The sequence below is a fragment of the Medicago truncatula genome, chromosome 6, assembly GCF_003473485.1.
Source record: "Medicago truncatula cultivar Jemalong A17 chromosome 6, MtrunA17r5.0-ANR, whole genome shotgun sequence".
Classification (NCBI taxonomy): domain Eukaryota; kingdom Viridiplantae; phylum Streptophyta; class Magnoliopsida; order Fabales; family Fabaceae; genus Medicago; species Medicago truncatula.
Window position 1 is genome coordinate 29,070,297 of NC_053047.1, and position 25,443 is coordinate 29,095,739.

The 25,443-nt window shown below is 37.6% G+C and overlaps 1 protein-coding gene, 1 long non-coding RNA gene and 1 other non-coding gene across 3 annotated transcripts; 1 reads left to right on the plus strand and 2 right to left on the minus strand.

Annotated features, from left to right (window-relative positions):
* The first annotated feature begins 6,330 nt into the window (after positions 1-6,330).
* LOC120576255 (small nucleolar RNA R71) lies at positions 6,331-6,437 on the plus strand. Its single transcript, XR_005642332.1, has one exon. It is a non-coding gene; the product is annotated as a small nucleolar RNA R71 (small nucleolar RNA).
* Positions 6,438-15,561: 9,124 nt separating this feature from the next.
* On the minus strand, positions 15,562-16,257 carry LOC120576081 (secreted RxLR effector protein 161-like). The gene has a single exon (XM_039827056.1). The coding sequence runs from the start codon at positions 16,255-16,257 to the stop codon at positions 15,562-15,564; it is 696 nt and encodes a 231-aa protein (XP_039682990.1).
* A 2,134-nt stretch (positions 16,258-18,391) lies between these two features.
* Positions 18,392-18,797, minus strand: LOC120580919 (uncharacterized). The gene is made up of 2 exons (XR_005646706.1): positions 18,669-18,797; positions 18,392-18,579 (listed from the first exon to the last, which is right to left on the minus strand). It is a non-coding gene; the product is annotated as an uncharacterized lncRNA (long non-coding RNA).
* Positions 18,798-25,443: the final 6,646 nt, after the last annotated feature.

Consider the following 25,443-nt stretch of genomic DNA (forward strand, 5'->3'; position numbering starts at 1 on the left):
ACGCTCAAATAAAGTTGAGGGCTTGATGCCCTAGGAGCCTATTTACGCTCAAAGATTGGTACCACATGCATGATTAGAAGATTAAGTTGCATAGTCAAAAGGTTAAGTTGTCAGGTTGTCAAGTTATCAAGTTGTCGAGTTGTTAAATCATGAAATTGTTTAAAGCTGTGATTCTTTATATGAACTATTAAAGAAGTGAATTATGATATATTATTATCTATGATGAATATTATGATGATTACATGATGTTGTCTATGAGTTGTTAAATATGATTGATGATGCTTATGTTGTTAAATGTAATTGATGAATTATATGCTTAATATTATTATTTGTGAAATCTCACCCCTTCTGTTTGCCCACCATGGGTAACTAACAGGTAACCAAGAATAGTTGATGTCGTGTGAGCTTTCCTTCTCGTGTGTCTTAGGTGCTCTGATACGTAACGGGATGAGAACTTTTTTATTGCTTTTCTATTCCTTACGTATTGTTTTTGAAGATTTATGACTATGTTTTTAGATTGGATTTTTATGAGACATTTATGAAGAGGCCTTCGTGCCAAAGACTGTTTTAGTTATTGAAATAAATTCCGCTGCGAAGTATTAAAGATCTTGTATTTGAATTTTAAAGGATAAATAGTTATTTATTCAGTATATGATTTTAAGAAAAGAATGTGACATTCCGTTTATGTTGAAAAACTCTGATTATTTATGCGAAATTTTTATGTTGGGAAAACGGAGTGTTACAACTCACCTAAACCTTCCCCACAACACTAACCCAACCTTTTCCACCAAAACAACCCTTACCCAAACCACCACGACACCAAAAGCAAGGTCAAGGCAATGGCTTCAAAGAGAAGTGGTAAGGAAGTTGCAAGCTCATCCGGGGGACCTCCCCCAAAGAAGAAAGCGCAAGCCAGAAATCATGGCATCACCTTCAGGGACAACAAGCAAAGGGATAGGTACAAAATTCTAATCTCTAAACCTCTACAACCTTGCAGGTACCCTGATAACCATGACTTGAATAAGCTAGGTATTAAAGACAATGTGTTTAATCTGCTAAAAAGGTTAGGATGGGTTGATATGTTGAGACCTATGAGAGGATATGAGAATTTCACCTATGAATTTTTAAGTTCTATTGTTTTTACGAAAGATAGGTTGAACTTTGATAACCCGAACCATAGAGTTTCTTTCCGGCTTTTGAATACTGATTATGAGATGTCTCTTCAGCACTTCTGTGATGAGATGGGCTTCGCAAATGCGGGGTTCATCCACGACTCTTGGGATCAAAATTTAAAACCGGTTGCCTATCAACCCGCCGCCTTTTGGGAGCAAATCACCGGTCTTGACAAATTTAACACACGTGCCAACAAAGCTAGCAACATTCACAACCCCGTACTTAGGTACCTTCAAAGGGTTATGGCTTGCACCATTAGGGGACGGAAAGAACTAGGGAACACTAGGAACGATGAACTCTTCATGCTTTGGGCTATGCTGCACAACCAACCCATTAACACTTGTTTTTACTTGCTTGACTACCTTTCCCTTATAGGAAATAGGTCCGATAGTAGGGGAGAAATAGTAGTTGGTGGTATCATAATGATGAGATAAAACCGCAAGTGCACGGTCTTACCGAAGTAGTAAAATAAGAGTATCGTTCCGACAGGGAGTTATGAATTCAATTAACTTTTAATAATGATTAGATGAAAGTTTCAAAGGTTAAAAGTTTGGATTTTTAATTATAAGAAAATAAAGGAAAAGATAAAAGCCTTGGGATCGTTGGATTCATCTAAATAACAAGTCCTTCTCAAACCAAAACTGTAAGCTTATAATGTTATGTTAGACCTAATTTCTCAAGACAGTTTCTCTTATGTTCCTCTAGCAACCAAGCCTATTTCGCTGACTTGATTACTATTAGATTTTGGTTCCTCTAACAACCAAGCCTATTTCGCTGACTTGATTGTTATTAGTTCCCTTGAAGATCGAAACTATATGTCTCAAAGATTGCAAAGCCTATTTCGCTGACTTTGCAATCCTTGTCTGAATTCACTTGTTCGAATATCAAAGCTCCACTTTCGTTTTATGAATTGATATTTGGAATAATGGATAAACAATTATCAAACCCTCCACTTTCGTTTCCACAGTTTGATAATGGTTGATCCATGTTAAGACGGTGAATTCAGATAAGAAATTAAGGTTACATAAGATTAAGGCTTAGAGCTTGGCTTGATTAGGATTATGTCATTTAGACTTATCCAACAATCCCAAGACAAGAGAAGTCTACTCACTAATGTTCATCGTAGACAAGGGGAAGAAGAGAGAAAGCATAAAAGTAAATAACAATAAAGTAAAATGAACTTTTATTAGAAAGACAATTGTCACATATTGTATTCCAAGAAAGATGAATATTTGTGATGGCTAGCTACTCTATTTATAGTACACAATTGACTTAAAATCTAAGCAAGTATATTCCAAGAATATTCCTCGGTAGATTGTGCGCCAAAATAGAATAGCTTGGAGTCCAAGCAAAAGCAGCAAAAGGTCTCTGGAGGGTGGCACGGCCGTGCCAAGGCTAGCACGGGCCGTGCCAGGCTTCTGACTTGTGGGAGATATATTTTGTTTCCCAATCTTCGTATTTTCGTGTCCAATCTGCTCCAAATCCCTTTCTTTTGCTCCAAGACTCAATCCATCCAATATTCTTCCCTGAAATATAATAAATTGCAATTTAAAGTAAACTATCCTAAAAAGGAAATAATACTAATATAAAATATAAATAAAACGAAACTAAAAAGCATATTAAAATATCATATAAATGACTCATCAAACTCCCCCACACTTGAATCTTTGCTTGTCCTCAAGCAAAAGGCATAAACATAGTAGCACCAACAGTTATATCAAATGACAATTCAATTAAAGCATATGTCTCCTCAAGGGCTTAAATCCCAAATGTACACTAATCACAAACTCAAGCATTTCTTGTAATTTTTATTCAACCCAACGATCAAGTTTCAAGTGAGTGTGTGTGTGAAGTCCAACCCTTTTCTTGCTCCTGTATAAGATAGGCATTATGAGGAAACATGGTCTAATCCTAGCACTAAACCAACCAAGAAAGATTCCTTCTATAATTCATATAAGAGAGATGAGAGTATTTGAGAATCTTTGTTCTTTGCCATTTGCACATTTTAAGTTCTTTATTTAAGGAACAACATCTTCACGTAGGAGGTCGGAGGGCCTACCCCCTTCCCCAATCTAGATTCAATGGTATCCCTTAAAACATCATCTTCACGTAGGAAGTCGGAGGGCCTACCCCCTTCCCCAATCTAGATTCAATGATGCGTTTTAAAGTTTTTCCTCAAGATAACAATCATCTTCACGTAGGAAGTCGGAGGGCCTACCTCCTTCCCCAATCTAGATTCAATGATGAGATCTTGGAATTTATTTGGCTTTTTGGCTTTTTATCAACTCCCTTATACTAACTTATACTACTGGCACTTTGAGAATCTTTAAAGGTTAATGCACCACTAAGATTAAAACGTGTTTCCTTAAAATACCTATTCATACATTTACTCAAGGGAAGCAACTTTGTGTTTTTCTCATTGGAGAATTTTATTCACTTTAAAACAAGATGTGGGTATATCAAGAAGACTTAAAACACAAGAGTTTGCTTTCATGTACAAGAATCAACCAAATAAGAGGAGATAATGAAAATTTTGTGTCATGATATTTTCAATAAAAATTAGCTACTTAACCATGCCTTTTACAATAAAACAAAACAAAAGAATAAAGTTCAAGGGAGTTTGGAAACACTACGACTACTGACACTTTATTAGGCTCCCCCCACACTTAGGAGAAGCATTGTCCTCAATGATTTAAAAGAAGAAGAAGAAAAAGAAGAAGATGATGAAGAAAGAAGAGAAGTAGAGTAAGAGTAGAGGAAGAGGAAAGCTCACAATTTTATTGAAGTCTAGAAGGTGGACCTTGGAGGTGAAGGTGTTGCATCATGTATCGGAACATTGGATTGTGTTATTCATTTATTTGATTGCCCCTTAGGACATCGTTTCTTAGCCCGATCATTTCAACACCTTGTCATTGTTGCTCGGTGAATATTCTTTGAACTTTGGTTTGCATCCATGCCCACCGTTCATCATTATAGTTTCCACCGGCTTTTTGTTCATGGTGCAAGTTTGCACCTACTTCCCCTTCATCACCACCATCATCACCATCATTGTGTACCTGTGGGTTAGTGCCAACATAAACAAAGTTTTCTACCGCCTCCGGATTAGTAATGTCCGAATTAGGTAGAATAATCAAGCAATTAGCATTATTGACTCTCCACTCATATAGGTAGGTAATTGTTAGAAGGGCCATGGATTCTAAAAAAAAAAAACATGGTAGTGAGGGTTTCTAAGTCTAGATAGTAGTTTCCCTCAATCCTATTTATCCCTTTGTTCACATTTACCGCCATTTTTTTTTTTTTAACAATGAAAGTGATGATTACACTTACCACTATGTCATCTTTATATCCGGTTTCTTTTTAGCAATTGAAAAAGGATAATAAATCAAATAATAGCAAATGTTAACATGGTGGTTATAAAGCATAGCCCACAACAAAAATAGCTCAACATTCCTCATCATTCCTACCTCTTTTCTACCCCATATGGTGCAAGCAATAACCGTGTGAAGGTACCTAAGCACAGGGTTGTGAATTTATTCAACAGTCTAATCAAATGCTCATCTATTTCTAGTCTATCCAAAGCATTTAACATCTGGGTACCTGCAAGGAGAGATAGTTCTAGAGATTAGAGAATTATACCTATTTCTTTGCTCGGAATCCTTGAATTGGATCCCATAATTGCGGGCTGTTGATTGCTTCTTGCTTGCACCTCTTCCGGAGGCTTCAATATCCTCACCTTTCGTTTTTGATGCCATTGACCTTAGCTTAGTTTGGGTGTGGGTGGATGATTGTTGGTGAAGTTTGGAGAGAATTATAGATGTTATTTGATATGGATACGGAAAAAAAAAAAAAAATTTTTTTTTTTTTTTTTTTTTTTTGCTGATGGGTTGGCACGGCCGTGCCAACATTGGCACGGGCCGTGCCAACATTCTGGAAAAAGAGGGAAGATTTTTTTTTTTTTTTTTTTTTTTTTTTTTGGTCAATGGCTTCAAATTTCTCTCTTTTTCGCATCATAGTTGGACAAATACCTACAAAACAAAACAAAACAAAATAAAAGCAATTAAACCCGTGGGTTGCCTCCCACGAAGCGCTCTTTTAGAGTCATTAGCTTGACGATTAGAAGGTTTTCTCTACCCAATACCCAATCTTTCCCAAAGGGATAGTGGCATCAACCTGAGATTCGCTCTCAAATCACACATAGTTTTTTCAATGGTTTCACTCTCAATCACACAAGGGGTGGAAAAACTCTCAATCACTATGAGGTTAGGCTTAACAAGCCTTTGTGGGACATGGATTTTGAGTTTATAAGGTGGTGAAACGATTGGCTTATCACTCTCTCCTATGACTTTCTCACCTTGTTGCTTTTCACTCTCTATCTCACCCTCAATTGTCTTAGTTTTCATAATGGGGTCCTCTAACTGCTTACCGTCCCTAAGTTGAATAGCATTTATAAGGCCTTTGGGGTTGGCTTCAGTTTGACTTTGAAAGACATCGGGGGTTTGAGAGGAAGTAGCTACTTTTTGGGCTACTTGAGAGATTTGAGTTTCTAGCATTCTAATGTGAGTAGCAATGGAGTCCACTTTAGATGTAAGCTTAACAAAAGAGTCATTCAAAGATCCAGTTTGATTTTTAAGTTCCTGAAATTGCTTGGATTGCTCCATAGCATGTTTTTCTAGTAAAATTTCCAAGCTGGATTTCTGAGAGACTCTTTCGTTGTTTGCACAAATGGGTGGTGTTGTTTGTTGTCCAAAGGTATAAAAATTTTGCTCGGGACTTTTAGCAACACTACCTAGTTGGCATTCAACATCAGTATGGTCAAATATTCCACAAAATTCACAAGGTGGTGAGACAAGAGCAGGTGTGACGACACTTACAGTTAATTTATCAAATTTTTTAAGAAGTGTGTCCACCTTAGCAGATAGATGATCAAGGGTAGAAACCTGGCACATACCTTCCTCTTTTTTAGAGGGTGGAGGAGTACCTTCAGTGATAACTCTCTCACTTGTCCACTGATAGTGGTTGTATGCCATGTCCTCGATCAAATCATATGCTCCTGTGAAAGTTTTATTCATTAAAGCTCCACCTGCAGCTGCATCAACATTCATTTTTGTGGAAAACAAAAGACCATTATAAAAAGTGTGGATAATAAGCCAATTCTCAAAACCATGATGGGGGCAAAGCCTAAGCATTTTTTTGAAACGCTCCCACGCATCGTAAAGAGATTCACCATCTTTTTGAGTGAATTGTGTGATTTGACTTCTCAATTGAGCAGTTTTACTATGGGGAAAGAATTGGGAGAGAAATGCCTTCCTCATTTGGTCCCATGAAATTATAGAACCAATTTTCAATGAATTAAACCAAGCACTAGCTCTATCCCTCAAGGAGAAAGGAAAGAGGTGCAGCCTTACGGCCTCTTGGTTTGCCTTCAAAGTTCCACTGAGTCTTAGAAAAGTTGAAATATGAAAATTCGGATCCTCAGTGGGTGATCCGAAAAATTGATTTTGCTGCACCAGGTAAATAAGTGCAGGCTTTATTTCAAATTTAATATCCTCAACCGTTGGGTACACAATAGCATCGTACGACTCATCTGAAGATGTGATTCCATACTCTTTAAGAGCACGTTTCTCATCCATGTCGTTATTATTGTCTTTGAGCCATGCCTGAAATCAAAACGGTTAAAGATAGAAAATAAAAAATAAGGAGAAAGGGAGGGAGATAAAATAAAAATAAAATAAGATAAGGAAATAAAATATATTATAAATATATAAAAAATAAAAATATAAAAAAAAAGTAAGAAAAAAAAAGAAAAAGAGATTTTATATATAAATATATATATATTTTCTTTTTATATATATATATATATATATATATATATATATATATATATATATTTTTTTTTTTATATAGAGAGATAGATAGATATATAAAAAAATAAAAAAAGATAAGAAAAAGAAATAAAATATATTTTTTTTTTTTTATATATATATTTTATTTACTTAAATAATTTTTTTTTTTTTTTTTTTTTTTTTTTTAGACTAAACACTATTGAAAAGTTAATCAAATTACAATAACTCCCCGGCAGCGGCGCCAAAAACTTGATGAGATAAAACCGCAAGTGCACGGTCTTACCGAAGTAGTAAAATAAGAGTATCGTTCCGACAGGGAGTTATGAATTCAATTAACTTTTAATAATGATTAGATGAAAGTTTCAAAGGTTAAAAGTTTGGATTTTTAATTATAAGAAAATAAAGGAAAAGATAAAAGCCTTGGGATCGTTGGATTCATCTAAATAACAAGTCCTTCTCAAACCAAAACTGTAAGCTTATAATGTTATGTTAGACCTAATTTCTCAAGACAGTTTCTCTTATGTTCCTCTAGCAACCAAGCCTATTTCGCTGACTTGATTACTATTAGATTTTGGTTCCTCTAACAACCAAGCCTATTTCGCTGACTTGATTGTTATTAGTTCCCTTGAAGATCGAAACTATATGTCTCAAAGATTGCAAAGCCTATTTCGCTGACTTTGCAATCCTTGTCTGAATTCACTTGTTCGAATATCAAAGCTCCACTTTCGTTTTATGAATTGATATTTGGAATAATGGATAAACAATTATCAAACCCTCCACTTTCGTTTCCACAGTTTGATAATGGTTGATCCATGTTAAGACGGTGAATTCAGATAAGAAATTATGGTTACATAAGATTAAGGCTTAGAGCTTGGCTTGATTAGGATTATGTCATTTAGACTTATCCAACAATCCCAAGACAAGAGAAGTCTACTCACTAATGTTCATCGTAGACAAGGGGAAGAAGAGAGAAAGCATAAAAGTAAATAACAATAAAGTAAAATGAACTTTTATTAGAAAGACAATTGTCACATATTGTATTCCAAGAAAGATGAATATTTGTGATGGCTAGCTACTCTATTTATAGTACACAATTGACTTAAAATCTAAGCAAGTATATTCCAAGAATATTCCTCGGTAGATTGTGCGCCAAAATAGAATAGCTTGGAGTCCAAGCAAAAGCAGCAAAAGGTCTCTGGAGGGTGGCACGGCCGTGCCAAGGCTAGCACGGGCCGTGCCAGGCTTCTGACTTGTGGGAGATATATTTTGTTTCCCAATCTTCGTATTTTCGTGTCCAATCTGCTCCAAATCCCTTTCTTTTGCTCCAAGACTCAATCCATCCAATATTCTTCCCTGAAATATAATAAATTGCAATTTAAAGTAAACTATCCTAAAAAGGAAATAATACTAATATAAAATATAAATAAAACGAAACTAAAAAGCATATTAAAATATCATATAAATGACTCATCACATAACATACATAGCTGGGCGGTTCGGTGTGAGTGAAGACCAAGGGATAAACAAGATCGAGGGTAACAATAGACTAAACATATAAACTCTTATCTCTATGAATTTCATAAAACCTCGAGTCCCCTTTGTTTATACACTCCAGCTCAATGTGCCCACTTTGATTTTATTGCCTAACCCATCTCGAACTAACACCAAGGTGGAAGCAAATTTGTTGTGTTTTGATGATGACCCACAGGTGCACATAGAACAGAATAATGAAGAAGCAGAGGGTGCACGCTTGCACCAAGAAGCGGAAGGTACACAACTGCAGCATGATGAGGATCACCATGACCCTAATGAGGATGAAACACATGAAGATGCAAGATGGGCATGGATGACTACCGAGGTCGAAAGAATAAGCACCGAGCAACAAAGGCAAGGTGTTGAACTCATGGGCATAAGAAACGATGTCCAAAGGGGCAACCGCATATCCGAAGAAAATAACCAAATGCTTCGGAACATGATGTACCACTTTCACCTCCAAGGTCCTCCATATGGACCTCAATGATAAAAATGTGAGCTTTCCTCTTCCACTCTTCCCTTCTTTCTCTTTCTTCTTCTTCTTCTTCTTCTTCTTTTACCTCTCCTTCTCTTTTATTTTTCTTTTATCTTGAATCATTGAGGACAATGCTTCTCCTAAGTGTGGGGGGAGCCTAATAAAGTGTCTTTAGTCGTAGTGTTTCCAAACTCCCTTGAACTTTATTCTTTTGTTTTGTTTTATTGTAAAAGGCATGGTTAAGTAGCTAATTTCTATTGAAAAAATCATGACACAAATTTTCATTGTCTCCTCTTATTTTGTTGATTCTTGTACATGAAAGCAAACTCTTGTGTTTTAAGTCTTCTTGATATACCCACATCTTGTTTTAAAGTGAATAAAATTCTTCAATGAGAAAAACACAAAGTTGCTTCCCTTGAGTAAATGTATGAATAGGTATTTTAAGGAAAAACGTTTTAATCTTAGTGGTGCATTAACCTTTGAAGATTCTCAAAGCGCCAGTAGTATAAGTGAGTATAAGGCAGTTCATAAAAAGCCAAAAAGCCAAATAAGTTCCAAGATCTCATCACTGAATCTAGATTGGGGTAGGAGGTAGGCCCTCCGACTTCCTACGTGAAGGTGATTGTTATCTTGAGAAAAACTTTAAAAAGCATCGTTGAATCTAGATTGGGGAAGGAGGTAGGCCCTCCGACTTCCTACGTGAAGATGATGTTTTAAGGGATACCATTGAATCTAGATTGGGGAAGGGGGTAGGCCCTCCGACCTCCTACGTGAAGATGTTGTTCCTTAAATAAAGAACTTAAAATGTGCAAATGGCAAAGAACAAAGATTCTCAAATACTCCCATCTCTCTTATATGAATTGTAGAAGGAATCTTTCTTGGTTAGTTTAGTGCTAGGATTAGACCATGTTTCCTCATAATACCTACCTTATACAGGAGCAAGAAAGGGTTGGACTTCACACACACACACTCACTTGAAACTTTATCGTTGGGTTAAATAAAGATTTCAAGAAATGCTTGAGTTTGTGATTAGTGTACATTTGGGATTTAAGCCCTTGAGGAGACATGTGCTTTAATTGAATTGTCATTTGAATTAACTGTTGATGCTACTATGTTTATGCCTTTTGCTTGAGGACAAGCAAAGATTCAAGTATGGGGGAGTTTGATGAGTCATTTATTGTCTATTTTAATATGCTTTTTAGTTTAGTTTTATTTAGATTTTATATAATTTTATATTAGTATTATTTCCTTTTTAGGATAGTTTACTTTAAATTGCAATTTATTATATTTCAGGGAAGAATATTGGATGGATTGAGTCTTGGAGCAAAAGAAAGGGGTTTGGAGCAAATTGGACACGAAAATATGAAGATTGAGAGACAAAATATGTCTCCCACAAGTCAGAAGCCTGGCACGGCCTGTCCTAGCCTTGGCACGGCCGTGCCACCCTCCAGAACACCTTTTGCTGCTTTGGCTTGGATTCTAAGCTATTCTATTTTGGCGCACAATCTACCGTGGAATATTCTTGGAATATACTTGCTTAGATTTTTAGTCAAATGTGTACTATAAATAGAGTAGCTAGCCATCACAAATATTCATCTTTACTTGGAATACAATAAGTGACAATTGCTTTTCTAATTAAAGTTCTTTTCCTTTACTTTCTTGTCTTTTACTTTTATGCTTTCTCTCTTCTCCCCCATGTCTACGATGAACATGAGTGAGTAGACTTCTCCTTGTCCTGGGATTGTTGGATAAGTCTAAATGACATAATCCTAATCAAACCAAGCTCTAAGCCTTAATCTTATGTAACCCTAATTTCTTTTCTGGATTCACCGTCTTAACATGGATCAACCATTATCAAACTGTGGAAACGGAAGTGGAGGGTTTGATAATTGTTTATCCATTATTCCAAATATCAATTAATAAAACGAAAGTGGAGCTTTGATATTCAAACAAGTGAATTCAGACAAGGATTGCAAAGTCAGCGAAATAGGCTTTGCAATCTTTGAGACATATAGTTTCAATCTTCAAGGGAACTAATAACAATCAAGTCAGCGAAATAGGCTTGGTTGTTAGTGGAACCAAAATCTAATAGTAATCAAGTCAGCGAAATAGGCTTGGTTGCTAGAGGAACATAAGAGAAACTGTCTTGAGAAATTAGGTCTAACATAACATTATAAGCTTATGGTTTTGGCTCGAGAAGGACTTGTTATTTAGAGGAAACCAACGATCCCAAGGCTCCTTTTATTATTATATTCTTTCAAACGCTTGAAAACCCCCAACTTACAATTCTCTCCTCCCTTCTAATCATCTCTAAAAAGTTAATTAAATTGAACTACTCCTTGTCGGAACGATACTCTTTTATACTACTTCGGTAAGACCGTGCACTTGCAGTTTTATGTCATCACTCTTGAGCTGGCGAATTGAGTCTCATTATCCGTTACGATGTTTCGAGGAAGTCCGAAACGGCAGATGATTTTTTTCCAGTAGAATTTTATGACTCGTTACGCTATTATTTTTGATACCGCTTCTACCTCCACCATTTCGTGAAGTAATCCACTCCAACGATGAGGAATTTCAACTGTCCTGAGGCTGCGGGGAAAAGGCCCCACGATGTCAACCCTCCACTTGTGAAAAGGCCAAGGAGAAAACACAAAATTCAGTTCATTAGCTGGGGCGGTTTTCTTATCAGAAAATCGTTGGTACTTGTCACATTTTTTAACAAATTCGCAGCAATCTTGAGTCATTTTGGGCCAAAAATAGCCCGTCCGCAATAGCTTAGCTGCGAGAGAGCGCCCGCCGATGTGACTTCCACACACTCCTTCATGTACTTCTAAAAGAACCAGATCTGTCTCATCTTCTCCCAGACATCTCAATAAAGGCGTGACCCTCCCTCGTTTGTAAAGCTTTCTCGCTACTATGGTAAACTTAGCATCTCTCTTTCTAACTAACTGATTTTCCTCTTCATTCACGGGATCAAAAGAACCTGTCAGGTATTTCAGGATTGGTGTCATCCACCCTTTCGTCTATTGGGTCGTGGAGAGGACTTCCTTTGTTTCACAACTTGGCGTAGATACCACTTCTTGAATCATTGTTCGATTATTGCCTGGTCGTTTAGTGCTAGCTAGTTTTGCTAGCAAATCTGCTCGTACATTTTGCTTCTAGGCACGTAGATGGCCTCGAAGAAATTGAAAGCCGCAACTAGATTCTGCACTCTTAAGAGATATTTAGAAAGCTATGAATCCTTAGTTTGGTATTCTCCGGAGATTTGATTGGTCATCAGCTGAGAATCACTCCGAGCTCTGAGCTTCTCTACACCCATTTCTCGTGCTAAGGTCATTCCAGCTATCAAGGCCTCATATTCCACTTGATTGTTACTGGCCTTGAATTCGAACCTTAATGATTGTTCGATAAGTAGGTCGCCAAGGCCTTCTAAGATGATACCCGCCCCGCTTCCTTTCATGTTTGACGACCCATCGACCGATAATTACCAAACATAAGGGGCGGATGTTTGGACGGGGGAAGTGAACTTAACCATGAAATCGGCCAGTACCTGGGATTTGATGTTATTTCGGGGAACGAATAGGATGTCATACTTTGATAGCTCGACTGCCCAGTATACCATTCTTCCTGCCAAATCTGGTTTGATGAGAATCTGTTTGATTGGGTAATTGGTTCTGATGATTATTTTGTGACTTTGAAAATAAGAGCGTAACTTTCTAGCGGTTGCTACTACTGCTAATGCTAACTTTTCAATTTTCTGGTATCGCAATTCTGCTCCTTTAAAGACTCTGTTGACGAAATACACCGGCTTCTCCCTTTCTTCTGAATCTTCGACCAGGACAAAGCTCAGAGCGTTTTCCAAAACCGAAAGGTTTAGGGATAGGAGCGCCCCCTGTGTTGGGCGATGAAGAATAGGTGGCGTGGTGAGAAAGATCTTGATCTTCTGAAAAGCTTCGTCACATTTCGGCGTCCATTCAAATCTTTCCTTTTTCTTTATTGTGGCGAAAAAAGAAAAAGATTTGTCTCCCGCACAGGAAAGGAATCTAGATAGTGCCGCTAATCTTCCTGTTAACTGTTGAACTTCCTTAATGTTGCATGGACTTCTCATGTTGATGATGGCTTGACATTTATCCGGGTTAGCTTCAATACCCTCTCTGGTTAAAAGAAAACCCAGAAACTTTCTTGCACGAACTCCAAAAGTGCATTTAGCGGGGTTAAGGCGCATGTTTGACTTCCGTACTTGTTGAAAAATTTCCTTTAAATCCATCGAGTGTTTTCTCTCAGCCGGTGTCTTCACCACGAGATCGTCAATATATACCTCCAGGTTCCTTCCAATTTGAGCGCTAAATATAGTGTCCATAGAGCGTTGGAATGTTGCTCCTGCATTTCGCAAACCAAATGACATTACCTCATAGTGATAATTTTTCTGATTTGTCATGAAAGCAGTCTTAGGGGCGTCCAAAGGATCCATTTTGATTTGATTGTAACCGGAATAGGCGTCCATAAAACTCAAGGTTTTGTATCCGGCGGCGTTGTCTATCAGGTGATCTATATTTGGTAAGGGGTATGGATCTTTAGGGCACGCCATATTCAAGTGTTTGTAATCCACGCACATTCTCCACTTTCCCGAAGATTTTTTCACCAGAACAGTATTCGCGAGCCACGTAGGGTATTTGATTTCACTGATGAAATATGCTTCCTTTAATTTTCTCACCTCTTCATCCACTGCTTTTCTCTTTTCTTCACCCATTTTTCGCTTCTTCTGCATCACCAGTTTCACAGAAGGGTTAACCGCCAGAAGATGACAAGCCACTTTAATATCAATTCCAGGCATATCAGATGGGGCCCACGCAAATAGGTCGGAGTTTTCTTGTAAAAGTTAAACCAAGTTTTCTTCTTCAGCTATCTCAAGTGAGGTTCCGATCTTAGTGGTTTGATGATGACCTGGTCCGATCCTGATATCTTTTAAGTCTTCAAATGGTTCTACCCGCTCCTGTTGATAATCTTCCTGGGGATCTAGGTCAATGAGATTTATGCTGAGTGTTTCGCTGCTCTTCACTCCAAGTCTAAGGCTGGCATGATAACATTCTCGTGCTATCTTTGAAGGTAAATCGACATATACAGAATAAGCAGCAGAATAAAATTTTCGATTTACTTTCCTTGGATCATTACGAATTGGAACTTGAACCAGTGATTCGATTGTTACCTTGAAAGATTAGTCTGAAACGATCGGTGGAATCTGCGAACCGGAATCACGATCACAGCCAAGCAAACAGCAGAGTCTCTATCAAGTCCACACGAACAGTGCTCCTCCAAAACCTCGGTGCTAGCCAAGAAGACGGAAGTGAGAGAACTAGGGTTTCTGCGAAGAATACGTAACCGCAAACTATTGCACTAGGGTTCTATTTATATAACTCCTTATGTGCTTTGCAAGTCAAACTCGTTTTTGACTTCACTAAGCCCAATACGAGTTTAGCAAATTTTGCTAAACCATTAGCATTATTCACTAAGCGCACCCTTTATATAAGTCATACTTATACATATCTCTTTTGACTGCTCTTTGTGTGTGACCCTTTAGGTTCTAGTCACGTTGGCAATGATATTAAATCTAATATTTAATACCATAAACAATGAGCGGTATCTAGCAACACATCATTGCTACCCAAGTGACAAGAATGTCAAGTGATCTGACGAAACCTTTCATGATAACACATAGGTGTATAATTACTCCTTTGTCACAATATCTTCATTGATCCCAAGGCATAGATAGTGTCACCCTTGTATAGATCAATGTTTATTTATCTTGATTCCGAAATATACTATTTAACGAATAAGTCCAATATCTTATATTGACTTAGTTCGGCATGGCCATGCATATTTATAGTCATATTTCATCAAGAGGCCTAAAGATATATCTCCTGTTTATGAGGAGGGACAAATCCCATCTAGGACACTCATGACCCTCAGCATGATTCATCAACTGCCCATCAACCAACGTTATTGTTATCCTTTTACAGACAACGTTAGAATGGCAACAAAGCACTTGAGTCCACATCTAGAGATCATAGTGGTTTCAGGTCTAAGAGCAATATACATTATTATCATTGTAAGAATATCTTATGACAATTTCATAACTTACTATGTAGTATTCTCACAGTGGGTCAATCCAATATAAATATTACTCCTAATATTTATATCTATGTATAGACTTGATATCTCATATCTATGACCCATGAGATGCGGTCATCAGTCTACATACATAATAGTCTCGACGCTTTATTATTATCCTTTATTCATATTAAAGCTTTGACTACGGATACATTTAAGAATAGCGTTCTATAAGATAATGTAATCTCATGATTAAGTCACACTTAATATATTATTACACAAACTATCTATTCTAAGGACTTTATTAACATTATCTAAATATAATAAAGAGTGCCATATATTATTCAATAATAAAAGTCATGATACATAAGATAGGTTTAACATAAACTATTGGCCTATAGGGCTTACACCAACAATCTCCCACTAGCACTAGAGCCAATTAGGCATAAACCTAATACCCATTGATCTAGTATGACCATCATGCTTCTGCTGGGCAAGAGCTTTAGTAAGTGGATCGGCGACATTGTCCAATGTTGGTACTTTGCATATTTTAACATCTCCTCTTTCGATAATCTCTCGAATAAGATGATAACTCCTTTGTATGTGTTTGGATTTCTGGTGAGATCTAGGTTCTTTGGCTTGTGCGATTGCACCATTGTTATCACATAGTAATTCAATGGGATCCACAATACTTGGAACTATTCCAAGATCAGAAATGAATTTGTTAATCCAAACAGCTTCTTTTACGGCATTGGATGCAGCAATATACTCGGCTTCAGTTGTAGAATCAGCGACTGTTTCTTGCTTTGAACTTTTCCAGCTCACAGCACCGCCATTTAAGCAAAACACATATCCAGATTGCGATCTAAAGTCATCATGATCGGTCTGAAAACTAGCATCAGTGTAACCAATTACAGAGAGCTCTTCTTGACCTCCATAGACCAAGAAGGTATCCTTAGTTCTTCTCAAGTACTTAAGGATATTCTTGACAGCAATCCAATGATCGTTGCCAGGATTAGACTGGTATCTGCTCGTAGCACTTAAAGCATATGAGACATCTGGTCGAGTGCATATCATAGCATACATGATAGAACCAATTGCTGAAGCATATGGGATATCACGCATTCGATCCCTTTCGTCATTAGTCGAAGGGGATTGATTCTTTGATAGATTTAATCCTGACGACATAGGAATGAATCCTTTCTTGGAATCATGCATATTGAACCGTCTCAGGACTTTGTCTATATATGTACCTCGACTTAAGCCAAGCAATCTTTGTGATCTATCTCTATAGATCCTGATTCCTAATATATAGGAGGCTTCACCTAAGTCTTTCATAGAAAAGCATTTCCCTAACCAAGTTTTGATTTCTTGTAGTGTAGGGATGTCATTTCTGATTAATAATATGTCATCTACATATAAAATCAGAAATGAAACTATGCTCCCACTAACCTTCTTGTAAACACAAGGCTCATCTTCATTTTTAATGAATCCATACTGTTGTACAGTTTCATCAAAGCGAAGATTCCAACTTCTAGAAGCTTGCTTCAATCCATAGATTGATCGCTGCAACTTGCATACCTTTTTGGTTGCTTTAGGATCGCCAAAACCTTCAGGTTGTGTCATGTACACGTCCTCAAGAAGATTTTCATTAAGGAAAGCAGTTTTGACATCCATTTGCCAGATTTCATAATCGTGGTATGCAGCGATGGCAACTAAGATCCGAATGGATTTAATCATTGCAACTGGTGAAAAGGTTTCATCATAGTCTACACCATGAATTTGTTTGAAGCCTTTAGCAACCAATCGCGCTTTGTAGGTACTAACCTTTCCATCCATGTCAATTTTCTTTTTGAAAACCCACTTGCATCCTATAGGATTAATTCCTTCAGGTGCATCAATCAAGTTCCAAACTTGATTTGTGTACATGGAATCCATTTCAGATTTCATGGCTTCAAGCCACTTCTCAGATTCGGGGCCAGTTATGGCCTCCGTTTAAGTCACAGGCTCATCTTGGTCCATGAGCAATACATCACCCTCTTGAGATATGAGATACCCATATCTTTTGAGTTCTTGACGTATCCTGCTAGACCTACGTGGTTCTTGTGTTACTGGGATAAGATTTTCTGTCATAATAGTTTAAGTATCCTGTCCTTGTTCCTCTACCGGTATTTCAGTACTCTGTGGGTCTTGAATTTCTTCAAGATTTACTTTGCTCCCACTGATTCTCCTGGAGACAAAATCCTTCTCAAGGAAGACTCCAGTTCTAGCAACAACAATTGTGCCTTCAGGTGGTTTGTAAAAGTAGTATCCTCTAGTTTCTTTAGGATATCCCACAAAGAAACATTTTTCAGATTTTTGTTCAAGCTTAGTAGACATAAGTCGTTTTATATAAGATTCACAACCCCAAATCTTAAAATGTCCCACATTGGGTTTTCGACCATTCCATATCTCATATGGTGTCTTTTCTACCGCTTTAGATGGAACTTGGTTAAGTGTGTAAGCTGCAGTTAATAAGGCGTACCCCCATAAGAAGTTTGGAAGTTCAGCATGACTCATCATAGATCGGACCATGTCTAACAAGGTTCGATTTCTCCTTTCAGATACACCGTTCCATTGCGGTGTTCCAGAAGGTGTGAGTTGGGACAGTATCCCACATTCTTTAAGATGATTGTCAAACTCTAAGCTCAAATATTCTCCACCTCGATCAGATCGAAGCATTTTGATTTTCTTGCCTAGTTGGTTTTCTACTTCATTTTGAAATTCTTTGAAGAAAGTAAATGATTCAGATTTATGTTTCATTAGATACACATATCCAAATCTACTAAAGTCATCAGTGAATGTAATGAAGTAGTGAAAGCCTCCTCTAGCAGTTATGTTTAGGGGTCCACACACATCAGTATGTATGAGACCTAAAAGATCACTAGCCCTTTCACCTTGACCGGTAAATGGAGCTTTTGTCATTTTTCCCAATAAACAAGATCGACATGTTTCATATGATTCAAAATCAAAAGAATCCAAAAATCCATCTTTATGGAGTTCGGAAATGCGATTCTCATTTATATGTCCTAAACGACAATGCCAAAGGTAAGTTGGATTCAACTCATTAGGTTTCAACCTTTTAGCATTAATGTTATAGATAGGCATATCGAGATCTAAGACATAAAGTCCATTACTCAAATTTGCGTTAGCATGAAGAATATTATCCAAATAAACGGAACAACATTTGTTCTTTATTGTAAATTCAAAACCAGCCTTGTCCAAACAAGAAATTGAAATAATATTCCTGCTAATGGCAGGTACATAATAGCAGTTTTCTAAATTAAGTAAAAGACCACTAGGTAAGGTCAATACATAAGTTCCAACAGCTAAAGCAGCAACCTTTGCTCCATTGCCAACTCTAAGATCGACCTCGCCTTTTGCCAATGCTCTACTCTTTCTCAGACCCTACACATCAGTACAAATATGAGAACCACATCCAGTATCTAATACTCATGATGTAGAAGTAGACATATTAATTTGTATAACAAAAATACCTGCAGAAGTAGTAGGAACATTTCCATTCTTCTTATCTTTCAGATACTTTGGACAGTTTCGCTTCCAATGCCCAGTGTTGTTGCAATAGAAGCACTTACCATCCTTAGCCACGCCTCCAGTAGGCTTCAAAGCTTTGGTTGATGGCTTGGCAATAGCTTTGCCTTTGCCATTTGCTTTAGACTTATTAGGCTTCTTATGGTGCTTTTTGAACTTGCCATTATTAACCATTAAAATGGCAGCAGCCTTTCCTTTTCCCTTCATGTTTTTCTCACTAGTTCTCAACATAGCTGCAAGCTGTGGTAGTGTCTTGTCCATATCATTCATTAGAAAGTTCTGGACAAAACCGTTGAAGCTTTCAGGCAACGATTGCAGCACAAGATCAACGACTAGCTCTTGTTCAAGGACAAATCCCAAACGAGCTAGGTTTTCAGAGTACCCAATCATTTTGAGCACATGAGGTCCTACGGGACCTCCCTCTGAAAGCTTGGTGGAAAACAGGGCTTTAAAGACATGAAACCTCTCATGCCTGGCTTGCTCTTCATAAAGAGTCTTCAGATGTTCGATCATATCGAACGCTGTCATCCCTTCATGCTGTTTTTGCAGCTCGGGAGTCATTGAAGCCAACATGATGCATGAAACTTCTACGGAATCATTGAGATGCTTGGTATGAGCATTTCTGAGAGCCGCAGAAGCTCTAGCAGGAGGTGCCTCAGGAATGGGTCCATCCAGCACATACAGCTTTTTTTCGTGGGTGAGGACAATCCTCATGTTACGGGACCAGTCTATAAAATTTGTTTCAGTCAATTTTTCCTTTTCGATGAGGGATCGCAAAATGTTTGTGGAAACGTTATTAGCCATCTACAATTTAAAATGTGCAAAATAAGTATCATGAAAATATATTTAATTTGGTCTTTAATTAAATACGCTCCCACTATTTTACTCAAATCAAATGACCTTCAAACATTTGACTCGGAAAATCCCGTTGGAATATTTTCTAGTGGATTGAAATCCTTATTTCACCTTGTTTTAAGTCAACGGGGGCTGTACTTAAAACTTAGCTATTTAGGTAGGAACATTTCCAATTGTATCCTATACAACTTTCAAATCAATTGGCGGAATAACTCTTTATTCAATTCTATCATATAGAAGTCGTCCAATTATATCTTCTAAATTTATTCTAATCTTATTAAAATTAATTTAGTTAAGTTTGACCCAAAAGAATAACACTTGGATAAATTGGATTACCGCACCGCAACTTACTAGTATAGAATATGCGCTTTACGGAGGCAAAACCCACATATTCGATATTAGTCTTGAAGGGTGTTAAACTTTTGGAAAGCTTTAAACTTAATATTTAAATTGAAGGATTTTTATTAAATTTGATCTCACCTCACCACGGCTTATATATCACATATATTCGCACTCCAATCAAAACATGCATAACATTTATACAAAATAAAAGTGACATGATTATGGCCATCCTAACGTTATGACTCTCTCAAGCCAATGAGAGAATCTAAACTAATCCTAGAAACGACCTTGCTTCTCCAAGCTTGACTTCCAGGACAATTCTTACGTCTTGAGCCCTATTACCTCCTTTGTATTCTATTTACATTACATATGAAGAAAACTCGTTTTACATACGAGGGAGTGGATGAGAAGAGAATGTACAATAGAGATATAAGAGAAAGGTACGGCACGCAGGCCGTATTTTAATATCCAAAAGAAATAAAATAAAAAGACTAAGGCCATAATCATTCACATGACAATAATAATAACAAACACACTTTTATTATTATTAATTATTCCTTATAATTAAATAAATTAAATTAAAATTCGACATGTGATCACCCTACGCAGATTAGCCGGGGGTTCCGCTGCCCGGTCAGCATGAACGATTCACTTTGAATTAGCACCGCATTTCGCATCAACATTTGATACGTTTCTGATTACCCTAATCGTTTCGGCAAACCCTAATTCTGTTACAACAATCTGATCTTTATTAAACTAGTACTCTGATTGTTTATTCACGTATCATGACCGAGTCTAGGATGCTTCACCAGAGTACACAAAATCGGTTACGAAGCTCCATACATCAGATCAATTAACATGAAAAATATCATCTGACTTGTTTAAACTATGATCAAATCCAGTATATCATATATACCGTTGTTACACAGAATTTACCAATCATGCTTCTGTCAATATGTATGATCGAAAGGTTTGATGTTTCACCAGAAACGGTTTCTGAAACATCAAAACGGTTCGAAAAGCCATGCACATACACGTGATTGATATTATTATTAACTGCGTTTTATGATCGATCAAAATCATGTTTCTGTCGATATGTATAATCGAAACGTCGATGTTTCACCAGAAACGGTTTCTGAAACATTGAATCAAATCGAAAACACATGCACAGAAAGCATAATATGATGCGATGCCAATTTTAATTTTCTTTATTATTTATGTTCGTTCAATATGTTTAATCAAAATTAAAACATAAAACAGTAACAAAGCAATCCGATTCAAGGTTTCGTAATTGGCTCTGATACCACTGAAGGTAAATCGACATATACAAAATAAGCAGCGGAATAAAATTTTCGATTTACTTTCCTTGGATCATTACGAATTGGAACTTGAACCAGTGATTCGATTGTTACCTTGAACGATTAGTCTGAAACGATCGGTGGAATCTGCGAACTGGAATCACGATCACAGCCAAGCAAACAGCAGAGCCTCTATCAAGTCCACACGAACAGTGCTCCTCCAAAACCTCGGTGCTAGCCAAGAAGACGGAAGTCAGAGAACTAGGGTTTCTGCGAAGAATACGTAACCGCAAACTATTGCACTAGGGTTCTATTTATATAACTCCTTATGTGCTTTGCAAGTCAAACTCGTTTTTGACTTCACTAAGCCCAATACGAGTTTAGCAAATTTTGCTAAACCATTAGCATTATTCACTAAGCGCACCCTTTATATAAGTCATACTTATACATATCTCTTTTGACTGCTCTTTGTGTGTGACCCTTTAGGTTCTAGTCACGTTGGCAATGATATTAAATCTAATATTTAATACCATAAACAATGAGCGGTATCTAGCAACACATCATTGCTACCCAAGTGACAAGAATGTCAAGTGATCTGACGAAACCTTTCATGATAACACATAGGTGTATAATTACTCCTTTGTCACAATATCTTCATTGATCCCAAGGCATAGATAGTGTCACCCTTGTATAGATCAATGTTTATTTATCTTGATTCCGAAATATACTATTTAACGAATAAGTCCAATATCTTATATTGACTTAGTTCGGCATGGCCATGCATATTTATAGTCATATTTCATCAAGAGGCCTAAAGATATATCTCCTGTTTATGAGGAGGGACAAATCCCATCTAGGACACTCATGACCCTCAGCATGATTCATCAACTGCCCATCAACCAACGTTATTGTTATCCTTTTACAGACAACGTTAGAATGGCAACAAAGCACTTGAGTCCACATCTAGAGATCATAGTGGTTTCAGGTCTAAGAGCAATATACATTATTATCATTGTAAGAATATCTTATGACAATTTCATAACTTACTATGTAGTATTCTCACAGTGGGTCAATCCAATATAAATATTACTCCTAATATTTATATCTATGTATAGACTTGATATCTCATATCTATGACCCATGAGATGCGGTCATCAGTCTACATACATAATAGTCTCGACGCTTTAGTATTATCCTTTATTCATATTAAAGCTTTGACTACGGATACATTTAAGAATAGCGTTCTATAAGATAATGTAATCTCATGATTAAGTCACACTTAATATATTATTACACAAACTATCTATTCTAAGGACTTTATTAACATTATCTAAATATAATAAAGAGTGCCATATATTATTCAATAATAAAAGTCATGATACATAAGATAGGTTTAACATAAACTATTGGCCTCTAGGGCTTACACCAACAATCTTCTGATCGCCCCTCACTATCCCGACTCGCCCATTGTCGAGTGGGTACTTCATCATGAAGTGTTTAGTGGAAACTAAAGCATCTAAAAGGTTGATGGAAGGACGCCTAATGATAGCGTTGTATGAACTGGGCGCGTTAATCACCAAATATCTAATCTTGATGGATTTATGTTGATCCCCTGTTCCGAAAGTGGTTTTCAAGGTGACATAACCACGAACGTGTACTCTCTCTCCAGTGAAACCTGACAAGGTTCCTTTGAAAGGTTGAAGTTGTTCCTCGCTTAACCCCATCTTGCTGAAAGCATCATAGTAAAGAACATCTACAGAGCTGCCAGTATCCACGACTACCCTCTTGATCTCCCAATTAAGAAGTTGGAAAGAAATAACCAAGGGATCATCATCATGAGGAATTACTTGTCCGAAATCTTCCTGAGAAAAATAAATAGTTAGCATTTTCTCTGAAACATGGGCGTCTCCTAAAAGCATTACTTGGCGGGTGTACTTCTTTCGGGAATTACTGGATTCCCCGCCTCCTGCAAAACCACCTGAGATGGTGTGGAGCATATGTTTGGGTTCGGCGGCGGGTTTATCGCGGGCTGTCTTCGGCCGATGCCTCTCTCCATTGTTTTTGGCGTAACCTCTCAATTTCCCGCTCTGGATAAGCTTCTCGATTTCCCTTTTTAAGTGAATGCACTCATCTGTGTCGTGGCCTAGCACCTGATGGTACTTGCACCAAGAATCTCTGTTGAGGCCCATGTACTTGGCACGAGGTTCTGCAGCTGGTGGGATTATTCTCGATTCGAGAACTTCCCTGAGAATCTTTTCAGGTTGGGTGTTCAGAGGGGTGAAGTGGTCGGGCAAGTATTGATGAGGACCCCTTTCGTGCGGCTTTTTGAATATTCCCCTATCCCTTGTTGGGGGAAGGTATTGATTTTTGCACTCTGATCCCGAACTTCCCCTTTCTTTAACATCTCTAGTCCTCTTCTCAGCGTTACTTTCTTCTCCCTTTACGTAACACTCAGCCCGGGCAATGATTTCTCCCATCGAATCGGCGGGCTTCTGGGCGAGTGATTCATTGAACTGTCCGACTTTTAACCCATTTTGAAAAGCTCCCACAAAGACTTCTTGGTTAGGATTAGATACTTCAATCGTGGAATCGTTAAAGCGGGCTAGGTATTCTCTCAACGATTCGTTCTGTCCCTGCCGGACGTTAAAAAGGCTGGTAGACGAGACCTTGCGATGGCGACTAGCGGAAAATTGTTAGGTGAGTTTCCTTACCATGTCTTGGTAACTGACGATAGAGAAGTGGGGTAGGCTCATATACCAACGTAGTGCTGCACCGGTGAAGGTTCCGGCCAACAACTTGCATTTGAGAGAGTCAGCGACGCAATACACTGACATCCTAGTGTTGAAGACAGTCACGTGCTCCACCGGATCGCCCTTCCCATCGAAAGAGGTTAGATGAGGCGGCTTAAAATTTTATGGGACCGGAGCATTCCATATCTCGGCGGGTAAAGGCTGGGGCTCTGGTTCATCAAGATCACCGTGGTGAAAGTCGGCTTTTTCCTGATGTTGTTTTTGTTGGATAGTTTCTACTAAAGTAAGGAGAGCTTTGTTTTGCTCGAGCAGTTGAGCGATTTGGGCTTTCATGACTTCGGCTTCGTCTGGAGTTGCCATGCGGTTTTTCACCCAGTCACACGTGAGGTGCGACTAGGGTTTGGTAAGGCTAAGCTTTGAAACTCGTGAATCGCAGTAGAAAGAACACGATTCAAAGTAGGAAAATCGGCTCGAATCGCCGGATTACTATTCGAGAAGAAAGTGGTCAAGGTTAGTTTTACCTTTTCCCACAGACGGCGCCAACTGTACTTGCAAAAAAAGTACAATAAGGATTCTAGGGTTGAGAATCGTATGCTAGGGTTTTAGACTAATTCTTGGATAGATGAGAGTGTTCTCAAGGGTGGTATTTATAGCCTCCTATGGGCTTGGGTTTCGGTTGCTTAGTCTCCAAGTAATAGGGGTATTTATGTATTTAGGGCGGTTTCTAGAAGATTTTAGAGATTAGTGAGGCGGCGCCATGGATAATACGCGCCCGAGGCCTTAGGGCTTCTTTTAAGGGTGCTTCAGATCCTTATGAATATTATGACGGTCCATTGTGTATGTGCAAATTAAATTTAATTCTTTTTAGATTCCTGACAATAAAAAAAAACAAAAGACAATTGATAGCTGATGACTGATAGTATATAACTTTTTTTTAAGGAGATAATTTATAATTGATGGTTGATAAATTATAGTTGATGGAAGACGACTTATAACATTTTTGGTCAAGTAGCCAGGCTAGAGCCCACACATATTTTTTAAAGGGATAGAGCTCACACATTTTAAATATGGAGAAGTGGGATGTCCAGTGTTCGAATCCCATCGTCTACATATAATATGCAAGATCTCCGAAATGAGAAAATTATCCTTCCATAAAATATAGTTTTCAAAAAGCCTCTTCATTCTTTCTTGGTTACCACCCAAAACCCATATTCAGTTTAAGTATGTCATGTGAACTGAGTTTAAGTGTATATTCTTAAACTCAATTTAAGTATGTCATGTAAACTAAGTTTAAGTGTACATCTAAAAGTTTAAACTTGTTCAATGATTCTACGTAATCACATTTAAACTTAGTTTAAGTAGGTTATGTAAACTGAGTTTAAGTGTACATAATTAAACTCAGTTTAAGTGGGTCATGTAAACTCAGTTTAAGTTCGTTATGTATAGATGCTATCACACTAGGAATAGTGATTAGG

Excerpts from the sequence above, each read along its gene's own strand:
- LOC120576081 (XM_039827056.1), bottom strand. The coding sequence starts at position 16,257 with ATGCGTGATATCCCATATGCTTCAGCAATTGGTTCTATCATGTATGCT.